The sequence below is a fragment of the Dermacentor variabilis genome, chromosome 4, assembly GCF_050947875.1.
Source record: "Dermacentor variabilis isolate Ectoservices chromosome 4, ASM5094787v1, whole genome shotgun sequence".
Lineage (NCBI taxonomy): Eukaryota > Metazoa > Arthropoda > Arachnida > Ixodida > Ixodidae > Dermacentor > Dermacentor variabilis.
The window spans coordinates 50,060,576-50,082,058 of record NC_134571.1 but is presented as its reverse complement, the minus strand read 5'-3'; the positions used below and the strand labels follow the sequence as shown (position 1 = coordinate 50,082,058).

General features: G+C 43.9%; 1 protein-coding gene across 1 annotated transcript in view; it reads right to left on the bottom strand.

Moving 5' to 3' along the window:
• Positions 1-20,780, bottom strand: part of LOC142578193 (cholecystokinin receptor-like) — a 197,846-nt gene extending 177,066 nt beyond the window's left edge. Inside the window, exon 1 of the mRNA XM_075687595.1 lies at positions 20,032-20,780. Within this exon, the coding sequence (XP_075543710.1) occupies positions 20,032-20,488 (457 nt within the window). The 5' untranslated portion in view covers positions 20,489-20,780. The remainder of the gene's footprint in view (positions 1-20,031) is intronic.
• Between the last annotated feature and the right edge of the window lie 703 nt (positions 20,781-21,483).

Below are 21,483 nucleotides of genomic sequence, written 5' to 3'. Positions count from 1 at the left end.
ACGTCGGTGTTGTCCATACGGTGTCATCAACATATCTCACTTATCAGCGTGGCTGAGCGCTGATAAGAAGATCGCGCGTTTTTCGAGCGATGAAGAATTGTACAAATTTGCAGCAATGTAGAAATTGCATAAATTTTGAACGTTCATTATGAGCTGTCTTCAAGGAACAATGACAGCCATGAAGAGGGCATACTGCTTGGGATCTCTTATTAACCAAAATAAAGTAATCAGTCTGTACGCGTAATAATGTTTTCCTAATTTAAGAAATTGTAGACGTTTCAGAAACGTATTGCCAATAACTAGCATTGAAATTTAAAAATTGTTAACGTGTTATCTTAAAATAATATTTCGGCACATCAATACAAAACCCGGCAACCAAACGGTTAAATGCACCTCGGGCCCATCAGATGCGCGACCTCCTCCCCCCCCAAAAATAATGTCCCCAAAGACAACCCCCAAAGGCGACTCCAAAGACTACTCAAGTACCCCGACAACACAGCACACAGCCTTCATTGTGACGGTGCCGGAGGCATATTTGTGAGTCTTCTTCCAGTACAGTCGGCAACTGCAAGCGTTGCCGCACAGAAAGGATGAGAAGCACACCGTCGCCGCTTATATGCGCCTTAGGACTAGGCTTCGTCTAAAGCAGCGCCTTAGAGCTCGCGCCCATTGGCATTTCCGGAAGCGCGAAGTGTAAACAACGCGTAAATATTTAGCGTGCTTTGGCGGAGCCTCCAGAACAAGACAAGCTAAGGAAAGTTGCAACCTAAATTGTTCCGTTGGCTGGGGCCTCACCGAGAGACTCCGCAAGCCGAGGGGCTTACAAGTTAATAAGAAATTCTCGTTGCACTATTTTCAAGCCCTGTTTTTCCTTGGTTCCCATATCCTCCATCGCAACAGCTAACGAAATCAGGTAATAATAATTTTGGTAAGGCAGGCCCGAATTCTCTAATCTTGTCTCGGGCCGTTAATTAATTAGAAACTGGGATACTCAGTTGAGCATATGCTATATCCAAAAATTAGCCGTAGCGACGTTACTGGAGGAAATGCCTGAGCGACGCCGGCATCTTATCGGCCGACTTCCCATACTTCTCTTACACGATTTGCGCGAACATGCGAATCTCCTGGAGTTTATGCAATAGGCTTCGCTGAAATTTCGCAACATACACACGCACCACAGAAACACACAGACAGAGAGAGAGAAAGTACATAGAGAAAATAAAATATAGGCATTGAAGCAAGGAACAGGTAGTTCTGGTTGGCTGCAATGGGCGTAGGGAAGAAGGTATAGGGAAAGAAAGACAAAATTACCACCCAAGCACTCCATACAGATGGTTAACCAGCGAAGCTGAAACGTGCGGCCCTGGTGTTTATCACTGGGCTAATTACGACGGTTCATTAAACGACGGCTTGGCAGCCTGCCAGATCCTCGGTACACAGTTGCTGCTTACGCTCGGTTGCACGATCCTGTTATTGTGCCCTGGCTGCAGCATCGGCACGTCGTAGACAAACTCGTTCCCGGTTCTGCTCGCGTCGTTGCTGATCGAAAGCTGCCTGCTCCTCAGGAGTATGTATGACGGGTGGCTTACCCATTTCGGAGCCGGAGAGAAACTGCTGCGCGCGCGCTCGGCTGCGACGGAGAGCAACGACGACCCTACTGGCGCAGACATTCGCACGCCACTTTCTTTTCTTTTTTTTCGCGTATGCGCATGGAGTTGCGCCGAAGGAGTTTTCGACGTACAGGTGGCGGACGGACGGATGAAGCGGCTAGCCATATACAGCTTCGATGTAAAAATGCACGACAGAAAAAAAAACAGCTAACGATCACCCCTCCCAAACAACGTAAACAGCTTACACTACTAGCGCCAGCAGGTGACGTTCTTGAAGTTCATCGCGAAGAACCGTAGACGTGAGGATGTTAATTAGAGCCAATATAATTTGAAAAACATCGACTTTAATCTTTTTGTTGTGGTAGTGGGCGAATGTTCAGTATATACAACACTGCGCTAACAAGGTTATCGAAATAATAATATTCGGGGTTTTACGTGCCAAAACCACTTTCTGATTATGAGGCACGCCTTAGTGGAGGACTCCAGAAATTTCGATCACCTGGGGTTCTTTAACGTGCACCTAAATCTAAGCACACGGGTGTTTTCGCATTTCGCCCCCATCGAAATGCGGCCGCCGTGGCCGGGATTCGATCCCGCGACCTCGTGCTCAGCAGCCCAACACCATAGCCACTGAGCAACCACGGCGGGTAAGGTTATTGAAATACATTACCAACTCTGTAGCCCGAAGTACTCTACAAAAGCCTGAATTGCGGGGCCAGTCAGCCCAGCTGCGCATGAACATTTCTAGCGAAGGGCACAACAATGCTCTTTGTTGATGTTTCGGCCTGACTGCTCTATGTGCCCTTTGACGCACATGCTTCGCGATTATACAATGAACATATTCTCGCGCGTACATTGTTTCGCATTTTGCCGGCGTCTTTTTTTTACCCGATTGTCACTGCTACTGATTTCTCACTCGGCGTGAAACACGCCTAAAGTATTCGAAAAATCTAGAATGTTGTCGTGAATTGCGTGTCGAAAGAGTCTGATCAAATCAGACTGCGCGTGCGACGCGAATGCTGTTTTAAAGCGAAAGCTTTACTGGCCGCGAACTTGCGATTTCACCGTGGCGTAGCTTTGAGGAGGCACATGACGTCACAAGGCGCTCCTCGCCGCGGATATTTCTCTCTCTATCGCACCCTAGTCACTACTTCGCATGCGCCACTAGTAGCACCGAGCACAGGTGCTCCGCCGCTGTGCAGCGCCATGCCTTTCTGCCGGCGCCGTTTGGTATGACGTCACACCGCGCTCCTCATCGTTGCGCTCGCCTGCGCTCGCTTCGCGAGGTGCGTCACATGCCTGATAGCATATCGGAGGATTGAAAAGGAGAGCTCAGCCGCCATACTGCCGCCTCAACCACAGTTGAGGCGGCAGTATGGACGGCGATAATTCTGATAAGTAGGAGGAGGCCTGGAATCGACATCGGAACGAGATGAAGACGAAACGAATCGTCCAGGAAACAGACGAACAGCGCGTCGAACGGCTGGCTAAACGCCGCAACATTGCTAGACAGCCAGACTAACCTGGACTTGCAATCAAGATTAACCAAGGCTAACCATGTTATGCCTTAGCTTTTGCTACGTATATCTTGGCATAGCCGAGCTAAGCCACTGCCAATTTTACTTTCTCGAATGTAAGCCAGAGGGAAATATTATTTCATGTGTGGTGAGATAAATGTATAAATAATGCACGTACTTTACCCATCAGATCAGAGTTAGACGACCGATGATTGTGCTCGCCGCTATCGTTGTGCTTTGAGTGTTGCTTTTTTTTTCTTTTGCCTCGGCAAAACCTTGTAAAGAGGGGTGGCTGACCGTCACTGCAAAGTGGAAATATAGCGTTAGGCTACTATACACATATTCGTTAAGCAAATGCCCAGAATGGGGAATTGTGCCATGAGCATGTAGTGCATAGGATCATGCCGTGAATATGGTAGTGAGGGTATCTTCTTTTGAAAACTAATTTGCAAAAAATATTTCTATTTGTTACAGTATACACTTTTTCATGTTTAGCTAGTTTCTTTTTTCTTTTTCGTAGATTTTGGGATACTGTGTATTTTGCCACAGTTAATGAACAATGGCAGTCCACGAACGAATGTAACTTTGTAGTTTACTGCGCAACTGTATCGCGCTTTCGACCACCGCGACCTCGCACGGTCAAAGAGACGCATCGTACACAGGCTGTTTCCCGTAAATTGAGCCAAACTTTAAAGATACGAAAATGCCACGCAGCTGGACCGAACCGAGGTAACGTTGTTTGCCGTCACCTGGAGATAGTCAGATTGTTTTTTGCATACCGCATTACTACATAATTAGTCTTAATTATTGAACTTCTGATTATCATAATTAGATGAAAGGTGTTAATGAGAGAATTGTAGAGCGAAATGAAAAACTCAATATGCAGTTTTGTGTTGCCTAATACGGGCTACATAGAAGTGTTTTCCCGAGCGTGAAAAAAGCCCGCTATTAGGCGCAAGATTGCCGCGCGACTGGCCACTCGAGGCACTCTGCGCGTATTCGCAGGCTTCTTTCATGCTCGGAAAAACACTTTTCATGACAGTGATCCCAACGTACTCTGACATACTAAATTACCATAGAGGGACGAGGATCAGATATCCCCCGCCTCACAATACACTCACTCAAGAACAGGCAGTTTACTGGCGAAAGCTGCAGACAGGAACTTTCCCAAATTTACATAAACTATACAAAATGTTCCCAGGTCAATACAGGGACACATGCCCGTGGTGTGTCGCAATATCCACACTTTATCTCATCACATGGGAGTGCAATACGAATAAGGCATTCCACAAAATAGAAAATCCGAGTGCGGAGCAGTGGGAGAGCGTGCTCTCCAGCGGCGACCCTAGCCTACAACGGAGGCTGGTGGATCATGCCCGACGAGCTGCCGCGCTCAGTGGTGCCCTGGAATAGGGGCGCCAACCATGCAGACCGGAGATCTTCATCAACCAATAGAAGATCAAGACATCCGGCCCGACCGCTGAATTACTCTTTCTAGGGCAATAAAGTTTACTTCCTCCTCCTCCTCCTCGATGTTGCACGTATTTTCTTCCTGTTGCTCTACAATTTCCTCATTGACATTTTCATATAACTATAATAACTTAGAAATTCAAAAATTAATTAGGACTAGCTATCTGATTAGGCGCAATGCAAAAGATAATCTGAGTATCTCCAAGCGACAGCAAACAGTACCTTGATTTGGTCTATAGCTACGTGGCAATTTCATATTTTTTAATGTTTGGCTCAAGTTAAATGAAACACCCTGTATCGGGGGCCCCAGCTTACGTTAGCCAAGCTGCTGAATGGAAAAAGGAAAAAAATAATAAAGCTAAAACACGGTTCAAGACACAATTATAAGAAATGCGGTGTTCGGTCGTCAGAGATCTGACGACCAAACGACAAATGTCTTAAAATTGTACCTTGCACTGTGTTTTTTAATCTTTCTTTTTTATTTCTTTTTCGTTGAAACGGTGGCCTAACGTTGACTGGAACACATGGCATATATACTATACCCATAAGAGTGACTTTGCATGATGTAGAAAATGGAAGAACTGGGTGCGTGCCCTCGGGGGAGAGTAAAGTTGCTGCGAAAAGGTGGATGAAGAGCGTTGCGTTGCAACGCGGTCCTTGTGTTAGGAGAAAACTGAAAAGCCGTGACGGTGAGAGCTTGATAAGCACCTAGAGCGTTATCGCGCAACAGAGGTGTAAACAAACCTGCGAGCCCAATAAGCCCGAGTCTTAAAACTATAGTGGCATCTTCTGAAGAGGAAAACAATGACACATTTTTCATCAGACGAACCCATTGCTTCGAGCTTTCTCTGGGAGAAATGGGAGAGCACTGCAAAGTTCTTTTCTTTTTTTTTTTTAGTTACATAACAACTTGCTATATTGGTTCTTCTTCCGATTAACTTCGTAACAGCCTCAGGATATCTTAGTCTAGCAGGCTCGCAATGGACGCAACGCTTGTGCCTTTTTCCATATGAAATTTGCTTCTTTTGGTCGTTTTCTTCTTTATGTGTTAGCTTTTACATATTTATCATGTATTCTTTCTAATTTTGTCACGCTCGTTCCGTGCAACACACAACTCGATATGTCAGTACTGCATCCTCTGAGGTCAACTTACGGAGTGAAAAAAGAAAAAGAAAATAATAATTTAGCTTCGGTTATGAATATTTTTGCACATGTGACAGTTTCGGGCTTGGTTGTAGAGAAAATGCAAAATAAAAAGTAAAAGCAATATATCTTCATTCGTGTAAAAGTTAACTACACAGTACAAACCATCCAAGATCACCTGTTTACGCACAAAGTAATCCCTTACTGAGAGGAGGGCCGTGTGGTAAACGTTCCGCGGATATACACTTGAACGTGTGAGAGCTTGCTGTAAAGTTGCATTATTGATTAACTAGGGAGAAAGGCGGCAAGCGCGAGCGTCGTGACCAGAGGCAAATGCGTTGGTCATAATCGCTCGCGTAGCTCCCAGAAGCGCATTCACAAAACATCAATCTTTCTAGGTTCACAGCGCATGATTAGCACAGTTGGTTATGCTTTTAAGCTAACATTAGCTTCAAGGCTACTTTAATTAAAGTGCTGCTCCTGACACACTGATTGATCTACTAGTCGGCTATTTTTTCTAGTGTTCTGGCGTACGTATGGGAGCCTGTTACCGGGAGCTATAGCTTCTCCGTGTTTTGTAAAAATGTACCGTCACTGCCACCAATTTGCAAACATGAAAGCGTCACAGAACCCTTTGCTTGACGAACGAAGCATTGCCAGCTTTAGGCATTTATTGGGGCTTAAACCAAAGTGACATGTTAAGCTTGGCCACCCCATTACTGGTGGCCAAAACAAAAAAAAAAGCTTTTTGAACTGAGTTATTGCTTATCCTTGTTGAAGTTCTGTGGTACCGAATAATGTTAATTGAGAACCCCTCCTTGCGTAACGCGTTCGTTACGGGGGTCTTCGAGGCAATAATACTAAATGTAATAACATAAGCCATATATAGCAGAGTTGTACACAGTATATATATATATATATATATATATATATATATATATATATATATATATATATATATATATATATATGTGTGTGTGCGTGTGTGTGTGTGTGTGTGTGTGTGTGTGTGTGTGTGTGTGTGTGTGTGTTTGTACCATACTTCACTGCAATTAGGGTGGCACGTTAGTTTACGCCATCGTAATTTCTTTGACGGGTACCTTTATGTCAGCCATTGTGTTTCATTGCGATATTAAATAAATAAATAAATAAATAAATAAATAAATAAACCAGTAACGTCTGTTTGCTGGAACGTTTTGTATTCCGGAACCAGCCACCGTGATCGCGAACCAAGCCCGGGACCTGGAGCTCATTGTCAGGCATTGTTTCATTTGATTCCCTGTACTTGCTCAAGTGGTGACCGAATCACTCGATGTCGCCCCGATGTAAGCCCTGGGACACTGGGGCTTACAGGGAAATCAGTTCGCCGACGCCAGTGTGCATTCCATTTTCACGACCAGACAGTAATACCCTAGTGTATGGACGTCTGCGCGATAATACCGCAGTATATTGGGCCTCGTCAGGCCATTATCATCGCCGCCTTCACGAACTCGACCCAGAGATGTAGATAGGGATGCCACCCGTCATGAAAAAATCCTCTGCTAAGCCACTACCACCCGAACCTCAAGAAGCCTAATTCCTTGTCACTGAAGGTTAAGAACGTCGCGCTCACGTACTACCTGCTTAAGCCTCAGTGGGTAAATATTTGTAGAGGGTAAATTATTATGGAAACTTGTTTGTAATTTTCTATTATTAAACTTGAGTTGTTAGCTCTCGCTTCATCGTTTAGTCATTTCTACGATTAAACTAATTATATAAATGTTATTTAATTGCGCGGCCTGTTTGTTTTACGACGGGGTCGCCATAGGCAACCAAGTTTTGTAGCACACGAATGGACAAGGAACGAAGACCTCTTGCGCATTCACTTCGTTATCGTGTAGTGTTGCATCTCTGGTCGCCATTGCGACGGCGACATCTCGGCGACGGAACTGATCGATCGCGCTGACGATTCGCGACTTTCGCCGACGTCGGCACTATCCCGCGATATATGCCGACGCCCATAGTTCACTATTGTTGTTGTTGTCCAGAGTTTCCGTTGCACATACCCACAAGGAGGGGATCGGCTATTCTTCCGCTATACATTTCTCGCTCATGTGTTCTCTTCTTCACTGCCGTTTAGAACAACTTCACATCGGCTCACGAGTGCGGTGTGGGCATCCAGCACTGGATTATTATTATTATTATTATTATTATTATTATTATTATTATTATTATTATTATTATTATTATTATTATTATTATTATTATTATTATTATTATTACGATGACGATGATGCTTTGTTGGCATGCCATTTGAAATGGGGCGGCGACAAACAGTAACCGATATTAGATTGTCTGAGCACAGGCGCTCGCTAACGGGTAATGCGTATACTCGCATGTCGCGCAGCATTGCTCTGAGCATGGGTGCACTCCCAAATCTATAAAAACACCACAATACTTTCCGCGCATAAAAATCAGACCACGCGGGAGATTATTGAGGCCTACTATATCAAAGAAAAAGGGTCGCGTTGTGTAAGCATGCTATCGTTGAATTTGCATGAACATGAATTTGAATTTTTAAGCCGCCTCATAGTGTAGCATCAGATTACAGGGTTTTGCGTTTTTTGACTGTGCAGTGATAATGGCGCCATGGATGGGAGAGCACGTGGCTATGGGTTGTGTACATAGGTTTGTGTATGCCTTCGAATATAGTTAGTTGTAAGTTCAGCGCTGTCCGGTGTGTTCCTGCCTTCTGTCTTCGTCTTATTGCGCTGCCCCTTCAAGATGTTCAACCAGTACTAACTCGCCCAAATGTCGATCCTTCTCCATTATTCTATGTATTTACGGGCACCCAAGAGCTATCGGCGTCTTCAATAACATTTCCTCTTCTCGATTTAGGCTTGGTAGGATATAAACATCGATCATTCTTCGTCTTAATGAGGCCCCTTTTTATCCTTTATTCCACCGGCCGCATTACTTGAAGGCTGATAAGAATTTTACAGGACATATGCTGAAGCTCAAGGACAGAAGCACGCACGTGTTAATGAGCATAGTACGAAAATACGGTGTTTATGTTAAAAGTAGCGCACTAGAGTGCCGAAACTTGCATATGACCACGGTAGCCGGCAGCTGTTCCCATTTAATTTTTTTTCTCTCTTGGGTCTCAAGTATTTTGGACCTGAACAGACGCTCAATGTATTGTATAAGACACACATAATCGGTATTCGAAGCGTGATAAAATAGTTCGTGGTGGCGCTCGTCGTGTCTGCTTGCACCCTTTCCATCACAGAACAATTTCGAACCGATTGGTTCGCCGAAATATGTCTAAATCTATTCTCTATTTACAAAAGATCGAGCTCTCGGTCAGTGACGTATAAGTAAGTAGCGCATACCGCCCGCGCACCGCTAGTCACGTGAACGCTTCAATCACGCTTGGGTGTACAAGATTCTGAGCAATGCCTGCAAGTTTAGTGTTCCACAAGGACAGAGTCAACAATGTGACCTTTCATATAGGGACGAATTGCTTCTTCAAATAGACGTGGGCTGCTTCCGCCGCCATGCCTCAGTGTCCATGGCGTTCTGCTGCTAAGCCTCAGGTCACACCTAGGCTCGATTGGCGGCTGCAGAAGCCGCAATCCGGCGATGCTGGAGTGCAAGAACATTTCTTGACTGTGCCGATCCTTCGGTATACGCGTCTAAAGAATCTTGCTCGGTGTTTCTCGCAGCCGCAACGTTGCACTGTGTAATTAAATGCCATCATCCCACGTGGTAAATCGCGAGCTTTTACTGTTGAAGAGTGTGGCTAGATTGCCAATATCAAGGGCATAACGTCGATAATATTGGCAGGTCATACGTTTAAGGGGGAGTAACTGTCCGTAGCTAACTTTTCGAAGCCCCTGGGTCCATTCTTCTTGTGGCATGGCGTTGTCCATAAAGCTTTTAAATCAATGAATGAATTGCAAAATAAGAAGAAATAAAGTAAGTAAGAGATGAAAAAAGCACATCAAGTATTGTGCACATCAATCTTTGAACACAGGCGTGGTTGCGAGTGGTGGCAGGGGTTTTTTTAATGGCGGCGTTCTGGTGCGCCTGAACTTCGTTGTCTGTAACATAAAATCTGCTGCGTACTATTCGCCCATAAGCTTAAGTGCGCTTATAAGTGGGAGAAAAAGGCGCAATACCTCCTTTCACAATGTTCACAATTTTTTCAGCAAGATTTCTCGTGTCCACAGATTCATTGTGTTTGCGGTAAGGCTAGTAAAGAAAATCCTCTTCAAACTGCAGGGGTGGAGGAGAACTTCTGTTTGTACTACCTGATTGTTTTTAATGTTCAATTTTGTGATTTGTATCCTTTGCACAGCAAGGTCGCAGGTTAATTAATTAATTATGGGGTCTTACGTGCCAAAACTAGTTTCTGATTATGAGGCACGCCGTAGTGGACTCCGGAAATTTCGACTACCTGGGGTTCTTTAACCTGCAGCTAAATCTAAGTATAGCGGTGTTATCGCATTTCGCCCCCATCGAAATGCGGCTGCCGTGGCCGGGATTCCATCCCGTGACCTCGTGCTCAGCAGCCCAACAACATAACCACTGAGCAACCACGGCGGGTAAGGTCGCAGATTCGTTAACTCAGGTTAATCTTGCTACATAGCAAGCAAAATGAAGGATGAAAAGCAAACGAGAGGATCAAAATGTTGTATTTATGGCAGTAATTCATTTTGTCCGTATGGACATCATTGTCTTTGCGTAATAACTTTCGTTAACCTGTATTCGTGACATTTGTGTGTGTATTCGCACTATGTTTGCCACCATCGAGGGACGCCATTTGCATTTCAACATGAATATTCAAATTTTGTGAACTGCTTAGTAATATTCCTTCTTGTGTACTTGTGTTGCGTTTGTCTATGTGATAATTACAACTATTGTCACAATAGTATTTTCTCTATTGTGGGTTTGAAACTTTGTTTAGTCATATCTATGAACTAATAAAAGTAGTAGGCACTGTCAAAAACGCACCGACATCTCTTTGCACGCAGATAATAGGAAATAAACAGGAAAATGAAACGTATTAAAACATTGCGTGCATTTTCAAAGCAGCACAACCATGCCTTTACAGTTTGAGCGAACAAAACGAGCAATAGCCGTTAGAAGCACTATTCATTACTTGGACAACAGTCACAGTAGAAACACACCAGGAGGAGAGAGAAGAAAGTGACACAGGTAGAAAGGCCAAGCACCTATATCCGTGCATACTCGCATGGAAACAAGGTAACGATGTACTGAGCGAGCCTGGATTCCATTACCCTCGCCAGGCAAACGCACGCTCGGCTGGTCGATCGATCTCAATACCGGGCTGAAGCGTAGCGTCTGGATAATAGGAATCCAATGTTCGGAGACGTTCCTGAAACCTGTGGGCTACCTTTAGACTTCTTTGAATAGTCTTTTTCCATGCTCCGTTCGGGTACTATCTCGTGCTCACCGTAAGGAGTTGGTCGCTCGTCATTACGCCGAGAGACGAGGATTCCAAACGCGATTTGCTCAACAAGTTGACTAAGTAGCTGTTCCACTCTGCTACTGAGCCCTATATCACGGTGTTCAGGTCCTAATTGCGGTGGTCAAATTTATTTGAGGCCTGATTGAGGGCTCAGAGAACCTTACGTGATCAAAGTTCGTAGCCCTGAGCTACGTCGTTTCAGTTAGCCCAAGCATTGTCAATCGATCAATCGATCAATCGATCGATCGATCGATCAATCAATCGATCAATCAATCGATCAATCAATCGATCAATCAATCGATCAATCGATCAATCAATCGATCAATCGATCGATCGATCGATCAATCGATCAATCGATCGATCAATCGATCAATCGATCAATCGATCAATCGATCAATCGATCAATCGATCAATCAATCAATCGATCAATCGATCAATCAATCAATCAATCAATCAATCAATCGATCGATCAATCGATCAATCGATCAATCGATCGATCAATCAATCAATCAATCAAATTCACGCGTCCACCGTAAACGGCTGATGTGCCCTGCTTTCGTACAGCGGTAATAGCATGGCGTTGAGCGACCATTGGCTGTCATCTCGTCTGACGAACTAGCGAACGAAATATTTTTTCAATATACGCCCAGCTTTGTAAGAGTGCTAAATGTTTCAAAAGTACCTGCAGTACCCTCTACACTGGAAATAATCCGGTACGATCTTTACTTGGCGCACATTTCCTAAATTGTTTCTTGTAACTAACAAACTGGTGCCAGCTTTCTTCAATATGACTGCTCATCTTTTTTTCAGTTCTTCGTGGTTGGCGTAGAAGCCTCAGAACATTTTAAAACGCATTTAATTTCCCCAATACAAGTCATCGTAATCCTTTGTTACAAATTCCAGTAATATGTTCTGGCGAAGTATTTGGTAAGAACAGGGCTAGGGCAAAGATACTTTGCATCTGTATAATGATGCGGTACAATATACTTGGGCAACAAATATTTCAGATACAGATACAAGATACTGCCGCAATTAGTGTATTCGATACGATAGTTTACATTTGTATCTTAACATACCTCGATACATTCGCAAATGTCTTATTATCAATCTATACAAGAAGCAGCAAACGCGTAATCACAAAAAAAGAAAAAAATATAATGTTGACTTGTAAATTTGTTAACTCCGACTAATCTTGTTTCATTTGAATGGAATGTGTGTTAATATCTCAAGGTTTTCTTGTTTCAAGCTCAAAATATAACATTTCCATTCCAAAACAATTTATTGTGGCTGCTTTAGCTCGTTAACGTGAAAGCTCTACACACGCTGCATTGTCAGCGGTTTTTGTTTGTTGCTTTTTTAATTGATGGGAGTCACCGCTCTGCTTGCCGACCAGCTAGAGGGTTGCCATCTGATTACAAGAAAATAAGAAGCCTCAGCACGATGGCACAAATACCACTGTAGAATTTTTGCATTGTCCTTGAACGTAAGCGCAATACCGGATCACCGGACAGGGGTACCGCAGCAACAACGCTGGTAGCTACATTTCTTGTGACGCATAATCTATGCAGACAGCAGATAAAGCTGCAGTGGCCTTTCACATTCTGCTTATGCGCTGGCCTGAAGAGTTCTTTAGTTACATATTCATTAACGTGCAATCTTTTTTACGATTTTTCTTCTACGAGAAAACTAGGGCGACCCATCAATGTTTCATGCGTATTGTAGTGACACAAAAGGTCGCAGAATACCGCCGCTATTCAAAATATTGCTACTTATAGCTACGATTACCTGGTAATTCATAACAATATGAAATTTAAGGACGAGCTAAAAATAAAAAAAATTCTAATTAGGATAGAAAGCTGTTTCCGTACCACACAATTACAGTGAATACGTAGAAACACGATACCGGCTGCGCCACAATGGCTATGACATTTAAGCATAAAGTATCATCCACTTAGCTCTTAAGAGGAAGCTTTAGCTCGAGTGCTCCTATCTAAATACATGTAAAAGGAGAATTCGTTTTTCTCGGCAACCACTGCACCAAATTTGACGAGGTTTGTTGCATTTAAAAGAACAACTTAAAATCTAGTGACTGTTGGTTTCGAATTATTGAGTTAGGCCGTCAATCTTTTATTAAAAATTGGCGAAAATCAAAAATTTTCAAAAAACGAAACTATGAAGTTTACAACTCTGTAACTCAAACACTAAGAATGATAATACAATTCTGTGAATTGCATCTAAAAGTACATCCATAGCGGACAAAATTGATATGTTACACATGAATATAAAAAAATTTAATCACAGGTAAATACAACTTTTGTAAAACCGTTGTAACCAACGTAACAAATTCATGTAAGATGTAAGATGACATATTGAATTTGTCCGCTTTGAATGATCTAATGGATGCCGTTTACAGAACCGCGATATCAGTTCTTGATGCATAGCTATCAACTTGTAAACTTCGTGCTTCTATTTTTTTTCAAACGGTCAAATATTTGAAAATCTTTTTAAGAAAATTCAAGCCCTAAATCGAAATTCCGCTTCCAACAGTCACTAGAATTTAACTTTCTCTTTCAAATGCAACAAATTTCATCAAAATCGGTCCAGGGGTTATCTCATAAAAACGTTTTTGCGTTTTACATGTATTTGAATAGGCCGCGTCGGAGTTGGGCCCGAGCTAAAGCTTCCTCTTAAGGTGGGACAATAGAAAATTCAGCGCCTGTGGAAATTCAGATTGCTTAATGGCAGCATTACCAGCTTGAGAAGCAGAGTTCATCCAACGTTTGCAGTTTCACGCGCTGATATCACGATAGCAGTATCTTGTACCTTGAGATACACGATACAGTTTTCATGTGTCAGAAATACAAATACTAATACACGTCCTGCCAGGTGTATCATGATAGAGACACAAGATACCCAAAGAATATCTAAGTTATTATCTAAGATACGTGTATCTTCGGTACCGCCCAGCATTGGATAAGGATGTGACACTCTTTCGTATTCCTATTTGTGTTTTGGGGTTGCGTCAAAGATTCTGCGCTTTCGTGCTGAGCAATTTTAGATTGTCTTTACGTTAATTATTCTTTTTGAAATTACCCTTGATGCTGCAGCCACCTAACCTCTCAAAAGTGAAGGCAGAAAGTGCTCGGACGCTGGTCGATCGTGCCCAAACAACAGAACTTATCTCTCAAGGCTCTACGAGGATTTTTAGTGGACAATGAATTGATAAACTGTTTTGGGAACACTAGTTGTTGTCAATTTTCTCTAAATGTCTTCCATGTTCTTAAGATTTGTTTATGCTTGTGTTGATCTTGCAGTCTCATAGCCTTTCTTTGTTCTTTTATTTGCCTGCCTGATCCATGGACTTCCTCTGGTAGTGTTTGCAATTTTGGTACAGATTTTTGACAGTCTGTTGTATTTTCATTGCCTTTTTTGTATTTTTGCTTTTCTGACTGTGAGTTTGGGATGGTCGATCTTTTCAGCGGGCAAACTCCCAATATTTCGCATTCAGTAAAAAAAAATAATTTGAACTGAAGCAAGCTTCTGAAAACTTTGCTCAATCTTGAAAGTGATGCCCACAGTCACTGAGCTTTTGATGTGCAATATAGGTTACGCGAGCGGTGCGCTCCTTTTTTCAATTCGCACGATAACCTCGGGCTCGCCATTGTACAGCGCCAACGGGCTTGATCTTCCGGTGTATTGTCAAGGCTTATCACTAAGCCTGCCCTTTCTGTTTTTCAACCCCGAAATGAAAGTAACGGGAAAAGGCTAAGCTGCATTCGTACAATACAGGGGAAGCTGATGCTATTTTCTTTGAATTGTGAGATTTCTCTAAAATGTAAAAGAAGAAAGAAAATTCACAGAGAGGAAAAGTCGAGCACTAGCAAAAAGCAAAACAACAACAAAGAAACTGGCTACACAGGAAAGAAATCTGCAAAGGCCGTTTCGGATTAGCAACAGGAGTGGGTACGCTTGATAACCCGCCGATCGAGTTTCAAACGCTGCACTTTATTGCAGTGTTTCACACATACAAGAAAAAAGAACTAAGAATAGCAAATCTAAGTAAAATTCCTTACAGAGGTTACCTCATAGGGTGCAGCAAGTATTTTGCACTGCTGAAACCGGAAATTATGAAAGGATGTTCTAGGAAAGCTGTGACGATAAGAAAGAAACATACAGGAAAATCATCTGCGAGCTCTGTGTTGCTAGGAACAGAAAAGGCAATCTTAGTTGAAACTCGCACAAGGAAGCCTTGTTCGCAAGGATAAGGCCGAAAACGCCTTAGACTGCAGTGCTCGTTCGACCAACTGCGGTAAATTGTTATTCTTGGAACGCGGAAACGCTGAAAAGTGAGCGAAGGAATGCTGCTACGCTTTTTAATAATGGCATATTAGACTGCTCATTCGAGATCGTCTTGGCAACGCTATAACTGATTGCTTAAGACAGCATCTAAGAGTTATTGTGATTGTAAGTGTGATCGAAGAGCGCTAGTGAAACCCGAATTACGTCATTTGATGGGAATATTCTAGCAACACCACTTTAAAGTCATCTGGCACGACCTCACCACCGTTAGCAAAGGTCTGTTGGATGACCAATCGAATGAGTCAAAAGAAAACAAAATAAATACAGCGTAAGCTCTGTTGCTGCGCGCTCTGAATTGATAGGCAACAATGCCAACGACCTTGATCGACGAGGGCGAATGAACACGAAACAAAATCACCGTCTCACGGTTTTTTCTCGACTGGAAACTAAACCAAACGATTGCGGACAAAAGAGCGTTCTTCGTGTGTATGTGCCTGCGCCGTCAGTTCCAGCTGAATAACCAACACAACCTCACCTGCTTCCCCAACCGCATATATAGTGCCACTACTGTTAAAATATTTCCTTAGATGAATCGGAAACTATTTCTTTTTTTTAACTTTCCATGGACATGAATGCCCGCGCGCAGATCTTCCATTTCTGAACGCATTATATGCCCAGCAAGCAACAGCTATGCTATAGAGGCTATAAGGCAATCACCCATTCTACATTCGGGCTGCATTAAGAATGTGGTATGTCGAGACGTGTGTAGACAAGTGCAGAACTGTTAGTAGTGTCGTGTATATGTCGATATAAAGTTGACGTTCCCTTTTGCTATGCCAGCCAGTTTATTTCTGTCTGTCTGTCTGTCTGTCTGTCTGTCTGTCTGTCTGTCTGTCTGTCTGTCTGTCTGTCTGTCTGTCTGTCTGTCTGTCTGTCTGTCTGCTGCTGTCTGTCTGTCTGTCTGTCTGTCTGTCTGTCTGTCTGTCTGTCTGTCTGTCTGTCTGTCTGTCTGTCTGTCTGTCTGTCTGTCTGTCTGTCTGTCTGTCTGTCTGTCTGTCTGTCTGTCTGTCTGTCTGTCTGTCTGTCTGTCTGTCTGTCTGTCTGTCTGTCTGTCTGTCTGTCTGTCTGTCTGTCTGTCTGTCTGTCTGTCTGTCTGTCTGTCTGTCTGTCTGTCTGTCTGTCTGTCTGTCTGTCTGTCTGTCTGTCTGTCTGTCTGTCTGTCTGTCTGTCTGTCTGTCTGTCTGTCTGTCTGTCTGTCTGTCTGTCTGTCTGTCTGTCTGTCTGTCTGTCTGTCTGTCTGTCTGTCTGTCTGTCTGTCTGTCTGTCTGTCTGTCTGTCTGTCTGTCTGTCTGTCTGTCTGTCTGTCTGTCTGTCTGTCTGTCTGTCTGTCTGTCTGTCTGTCTGTCTGTCTGTCTGTCTGTCTGTCTGTCTGTCTGTCTGTCTGTCTGTCTGTCTGTCTGTCTGTCTGTCTGTCTGTCTGTCTGTCTGTCTGTCTGTCTGTCTGTCTGTCTGTCTGTCTGTCTGTCTGTCTGTCTGTCTGTCTGTCTGTCTGTCTGTCTGTCTGTCTGTCTGTCTGTCTGTCTGTCTGTCTGTCTGTCTGTCTGTCTGTCTGTCTGTCTGTCTGTCTGTCTGTCTGTCTGTCTGTCTGTCTGTCTGTCTGTCTGTCTGTCTGTCTGTCTGTCTGTCTGTCTGTCTGTCTGTCTGTCTGTCTGTCTGTCTGTCTGTCTGTCTGTCTGTCTGTCTGTCTGTCTGTCTGTCTGTCTGTCTGTCTGTCTGTCTGTCTGTCTGTCTGTCTGTCTGTCTGTCTGTCTGTCTGTCTGTCTGTCTGTCTGTCTGTCTGTCTGTCTGTCTGTCTGTCTGTCTGTCTGTCTGTCTGTCTGTCTGTCTGTCTGTCTGTCTGTCTGTCTGTCTGTCTGTCTGTCTGTCTGTCTGTCTGTCTGTCTGTCTGTCTGTCTGTCTGTCTGTCTGTCTGTCAGTCAGTCATTTTAGCACTGAAACACAACACCATGTAATGCTCCCGCCGTCAGTCGCTACAGGTGCAGCACGCGATAACTCTGGCTGCTTGTGTGGATTAGGCGAGCGCGCTTGTCATCAAAAGCATACATAAAATTATTCCTATGGGATAGTGTACCTTGCCTCCTGGCTTCCCGCAGTCAAACCTGATATACAAAGTTGTGTCTGACTTCATCTGGCAGACAGCGCATATAGTATACCTTGCGCCGATATTACAGTGACTCGCGTTCGTTCTTGCTATTTCGTCTTTTGCCTAATTACTCGACTGCCATTTCTTTATTCCCATAGCATCGAAGGCGGGCTGCACCCGCTTTGTAGTTATCCGTCTGCCGAATCATGTCGGCTGATCCCAAAGGCTGTGCAGTCCAACAAAGTGTTTAAAAGTGCTGTCAGCGACGAGATAACAGTGCGATAAACTGGAACCTAACGCACGCACCAGGCGTTTCAAAGAGCGACTTTGGTCCGTGAGAGGCGTGCTTACATGCGACCAAATGTTTAGACTTTTGGGCTGCTGTGCTAAACGGCAGAGGTTCGTTGACGTATTTCTTTAAAGCATAGTATAGGCACACTTTCCCCACTTTGGAAATATGTAACTTAAAGCTCGAAGTGTGTTGAGCACACTCTATCACGTCAAAGTGTGCGCAAAATCGAAAATGTTTTGTGAGAGATACGAGATAGAGACACATCGCTTTAATAAATGAGAATGCGTCAGAACGTGAACACGCGCATAGCTGTGTTCACGTCATACAGTGTAACGTCTTACAATCTAACGCCTGTATTCACAAATCTAACTTGAAGCCCGTGTCTGAATTGAATATCTGAATATCTGGTGTGAACGGACCCCAGAAGCTCATTGCGCTGCCTTCGGCGCGTTCACGTCAGGCGTCATCTAGATCAAGTCAAACATGGCTTCATGTTAAGTTGCATTTCTGTAGAGGGGGCAAGTATTCTTTTCGCATACTTATTGCGTTAATGGTGCTAAGTTCTTGCCTGGTCTATTCTTTTTCTTCTAGCGCGCACTAACGTGTTCTTTTTGTTAATATTGCCGTTGTATTCCTGCTATCCACATTAGTACAGCTGGGTAGGCAGGAGCATGCTGGTCCTAAACATATATGCATTACCCTACCCCAACCTACGATATCCCTCTTTATCCTGCTACCTAAAATTCTCCAAGCTCTGATTTCTGTTCAATTGTGAATGATGATTGCTGCTTCCTCATTTACGTGAATGATTTCGCGTGCAGTTTGACGCATCAAGGCACAAAGAAATGTGTGCTCCTTATGATGTTTATATTGAATTTCACTATTCAAACTAACTCAGCCAACAAGTTTTCGTGGCACTCCGTGCTGTGTGATCGATGTCCAGGCTTTTGACATTGCAGGGGAGTATCACCGTAAACGGTGAAGCATTGTTCATATAACGAATGCGACCAACGCTCCTAATTGCATATTTATGTTCCCTCTGACGACATAGCAATTTGTAGAGAGACAGGCCTTCACAACATAGCAAACACCCTGTGTCGCTCAACAGCTTGTACGCAAAAGCAGCATCCCATGGCTGACAATATCACACACGAGATGCGCGTTCTTAAAGAATGAATAGCTGTACAGTTTGAAATCTAAGCCTACTTATTTGCAGACAGAATCACTGCGACACACAGACTTTTCTTTGTGGAATCGTGCTTCCAACTGACACCTACTACTGCAGAATCTCCATTCACAAACCTTTCTTAGCCTACGAATGCGCCCATATGGTGAATCTCTCTTAATTCATCGATGTAGCTGCTCTCGTCTCATTTGATGGTAGGCATACCGTTCAGGATATAACATAGAAATCGTGTTAGCTGAAAGAAGACCTTCGGGTGACTGAGCCTACTATTAACCTCGTAAGATTAGGCTAATCTAGTTTGGTCGGGTGCATCGAATTGCAACACCAAAAGCGAATTATTTGGCAAGGCATCCCAGAAATACAAACAAACAAACAAACAAACTAGCAAACAAACAAGCAAACTAGCAAACAAACAAACAAAATTTTCACGCAGGTGGCGCACCAGATGTCGAATGGGAATACATTCTCTCACGACCACCGCGTCACTTACCAATGTTCTGAACGGGCGTCCAAGTAGTAAGAAAACTGAACTTTTTCTAAAGTTTCGGTTTCCGCAAACTTTGGTAGATGGCTCTACTTGATTCTACTGTCTACTGCAATGAGGAATTACGAATGAGGCAATCTACATCTAAAGGAGAGCAAACTTGGAAAAGAGCAGCGAATTGTAGACTGGGTGTCAGGGATATAGACAAAGTGATCGTAAAAAGAGGAAATTCACAGACGTAGAACGCAGCCTACATGCGTGCATATAAGCGGGGTAAGACCACTAGGGGTAGTCTGTCCTTCAGTAGACATAAATAACCTGATATTTTGTCCATTATCGTGACGACGTGCTTTAACGCGTACTATACGAGCAAGTGGTGTACGCAGGTCTGAAGAGTTTTCGTGCAACTCTTACCTTGCAGGTAAGGAATGAACTTGCACATGAGCTCTCCGAACACGAAGTTTCTCAGGATACTTCCGATCAAGGTGAACGGCATGCAGAAGACACCGAGGAGAAGGTCGCTCACGGCCAGGTTGACGAGGAAGACATTCGTCACTGTGCGCATGCGCTTGTTCTGCACCAGAGTCACGAGCACCAACACGTTCCCCACTACGGCGAACACGAATATAACCGCGTAAAGGCAGACGCGCACGATCAGGTCTGCTGCATCCGGCAGGCCGTCCACTGCGCTGATGGAGCCCGGATGTGACGTCGAATTCTCGACGCCATCGGGAAACTCGGTGAAGAGAGCGACATCTGGGAGCACGACTGTAGGCACTGTCAGCTCAGTGAACGGGGGCGACAGCGTTTTGTTGTAGAGCTGCTGCCGCAGGTCCATCAAGGGGAGGCTGCTCATCAGCCTGTTAACCATGATGACCCGACTGCTTCGGCGCTGTAGCTTTTGTAAAGCTGGCTACTAACAGTTTGGCTTATATTATTAGCGGCAAGGGGCGCCCATGAATGAGTTACAAGGTCGTAAGCCTAACTTTCGTTATTCTGGCATTGCATTGCTTCGTATCGACGAGACATATTCACTGCTAGACCTGTCCTCACACAAAGATCCCAACGGCAGCACTATCCTACCCTGTATTCTTGTCTCGTAGAAGGAGTTATGAGATGAACCGGGCTAAGCTCCGAGTTCTATAAAAAGGCTGATGACTCTACTAATCGGGGACTTCTCGCATCTCCTGGAGTTGAAGATGTTGAAAACTGTAGGTGCGGGATGACTCTCAAGGAACCCTGCAAAAGAGCATCAAAGAATAAATTCAGGAATGCACTTCATCTTATATTTGGTAATTTCGCTATTAGCTCGATTCTTGCAACTTATGCATGGGTGATCATAACTGTAAGAAGCAGGAAAGCCGACAAGTGATCAGACGCCAATAGCTGTAATTGCACAAGCTAGATGGTCGTGGTCTACGTAATTTCTTATTGTGCTCTTATAATGTTCACCTTAACTTTATAATTTCACGTTCCCATCATTATCTTAAAATTTCGAGATCCATCTTGCAGGGACCGAATAGATTTGTTCGGATGCCAGTAGAACAAGTTGCTGCGACAGGATGAATGTGGATTTTGTCACGTTGTAGTGACGGTGAAGGATTATTCAGGGCCAAAGCTGTGAGTCACTAATGTAACTCATCATTCGGCGGATTTGTGCCCGGAAAATACAAGTAGTTAGCACTCGACCCACAACGACAGCGGCAGCCACACTCATCGGTCGCTAAAATCGGAGTCCACGGTTCAAATCTGATCGGCTTTTGTACACTATACATTCCAGAATAATTGCTTGTACACACTTATATTCTGTAATGAACAACAGCAGCATTCGCATCCTTCTAGCCATCTGATTAGACAAGATCTATT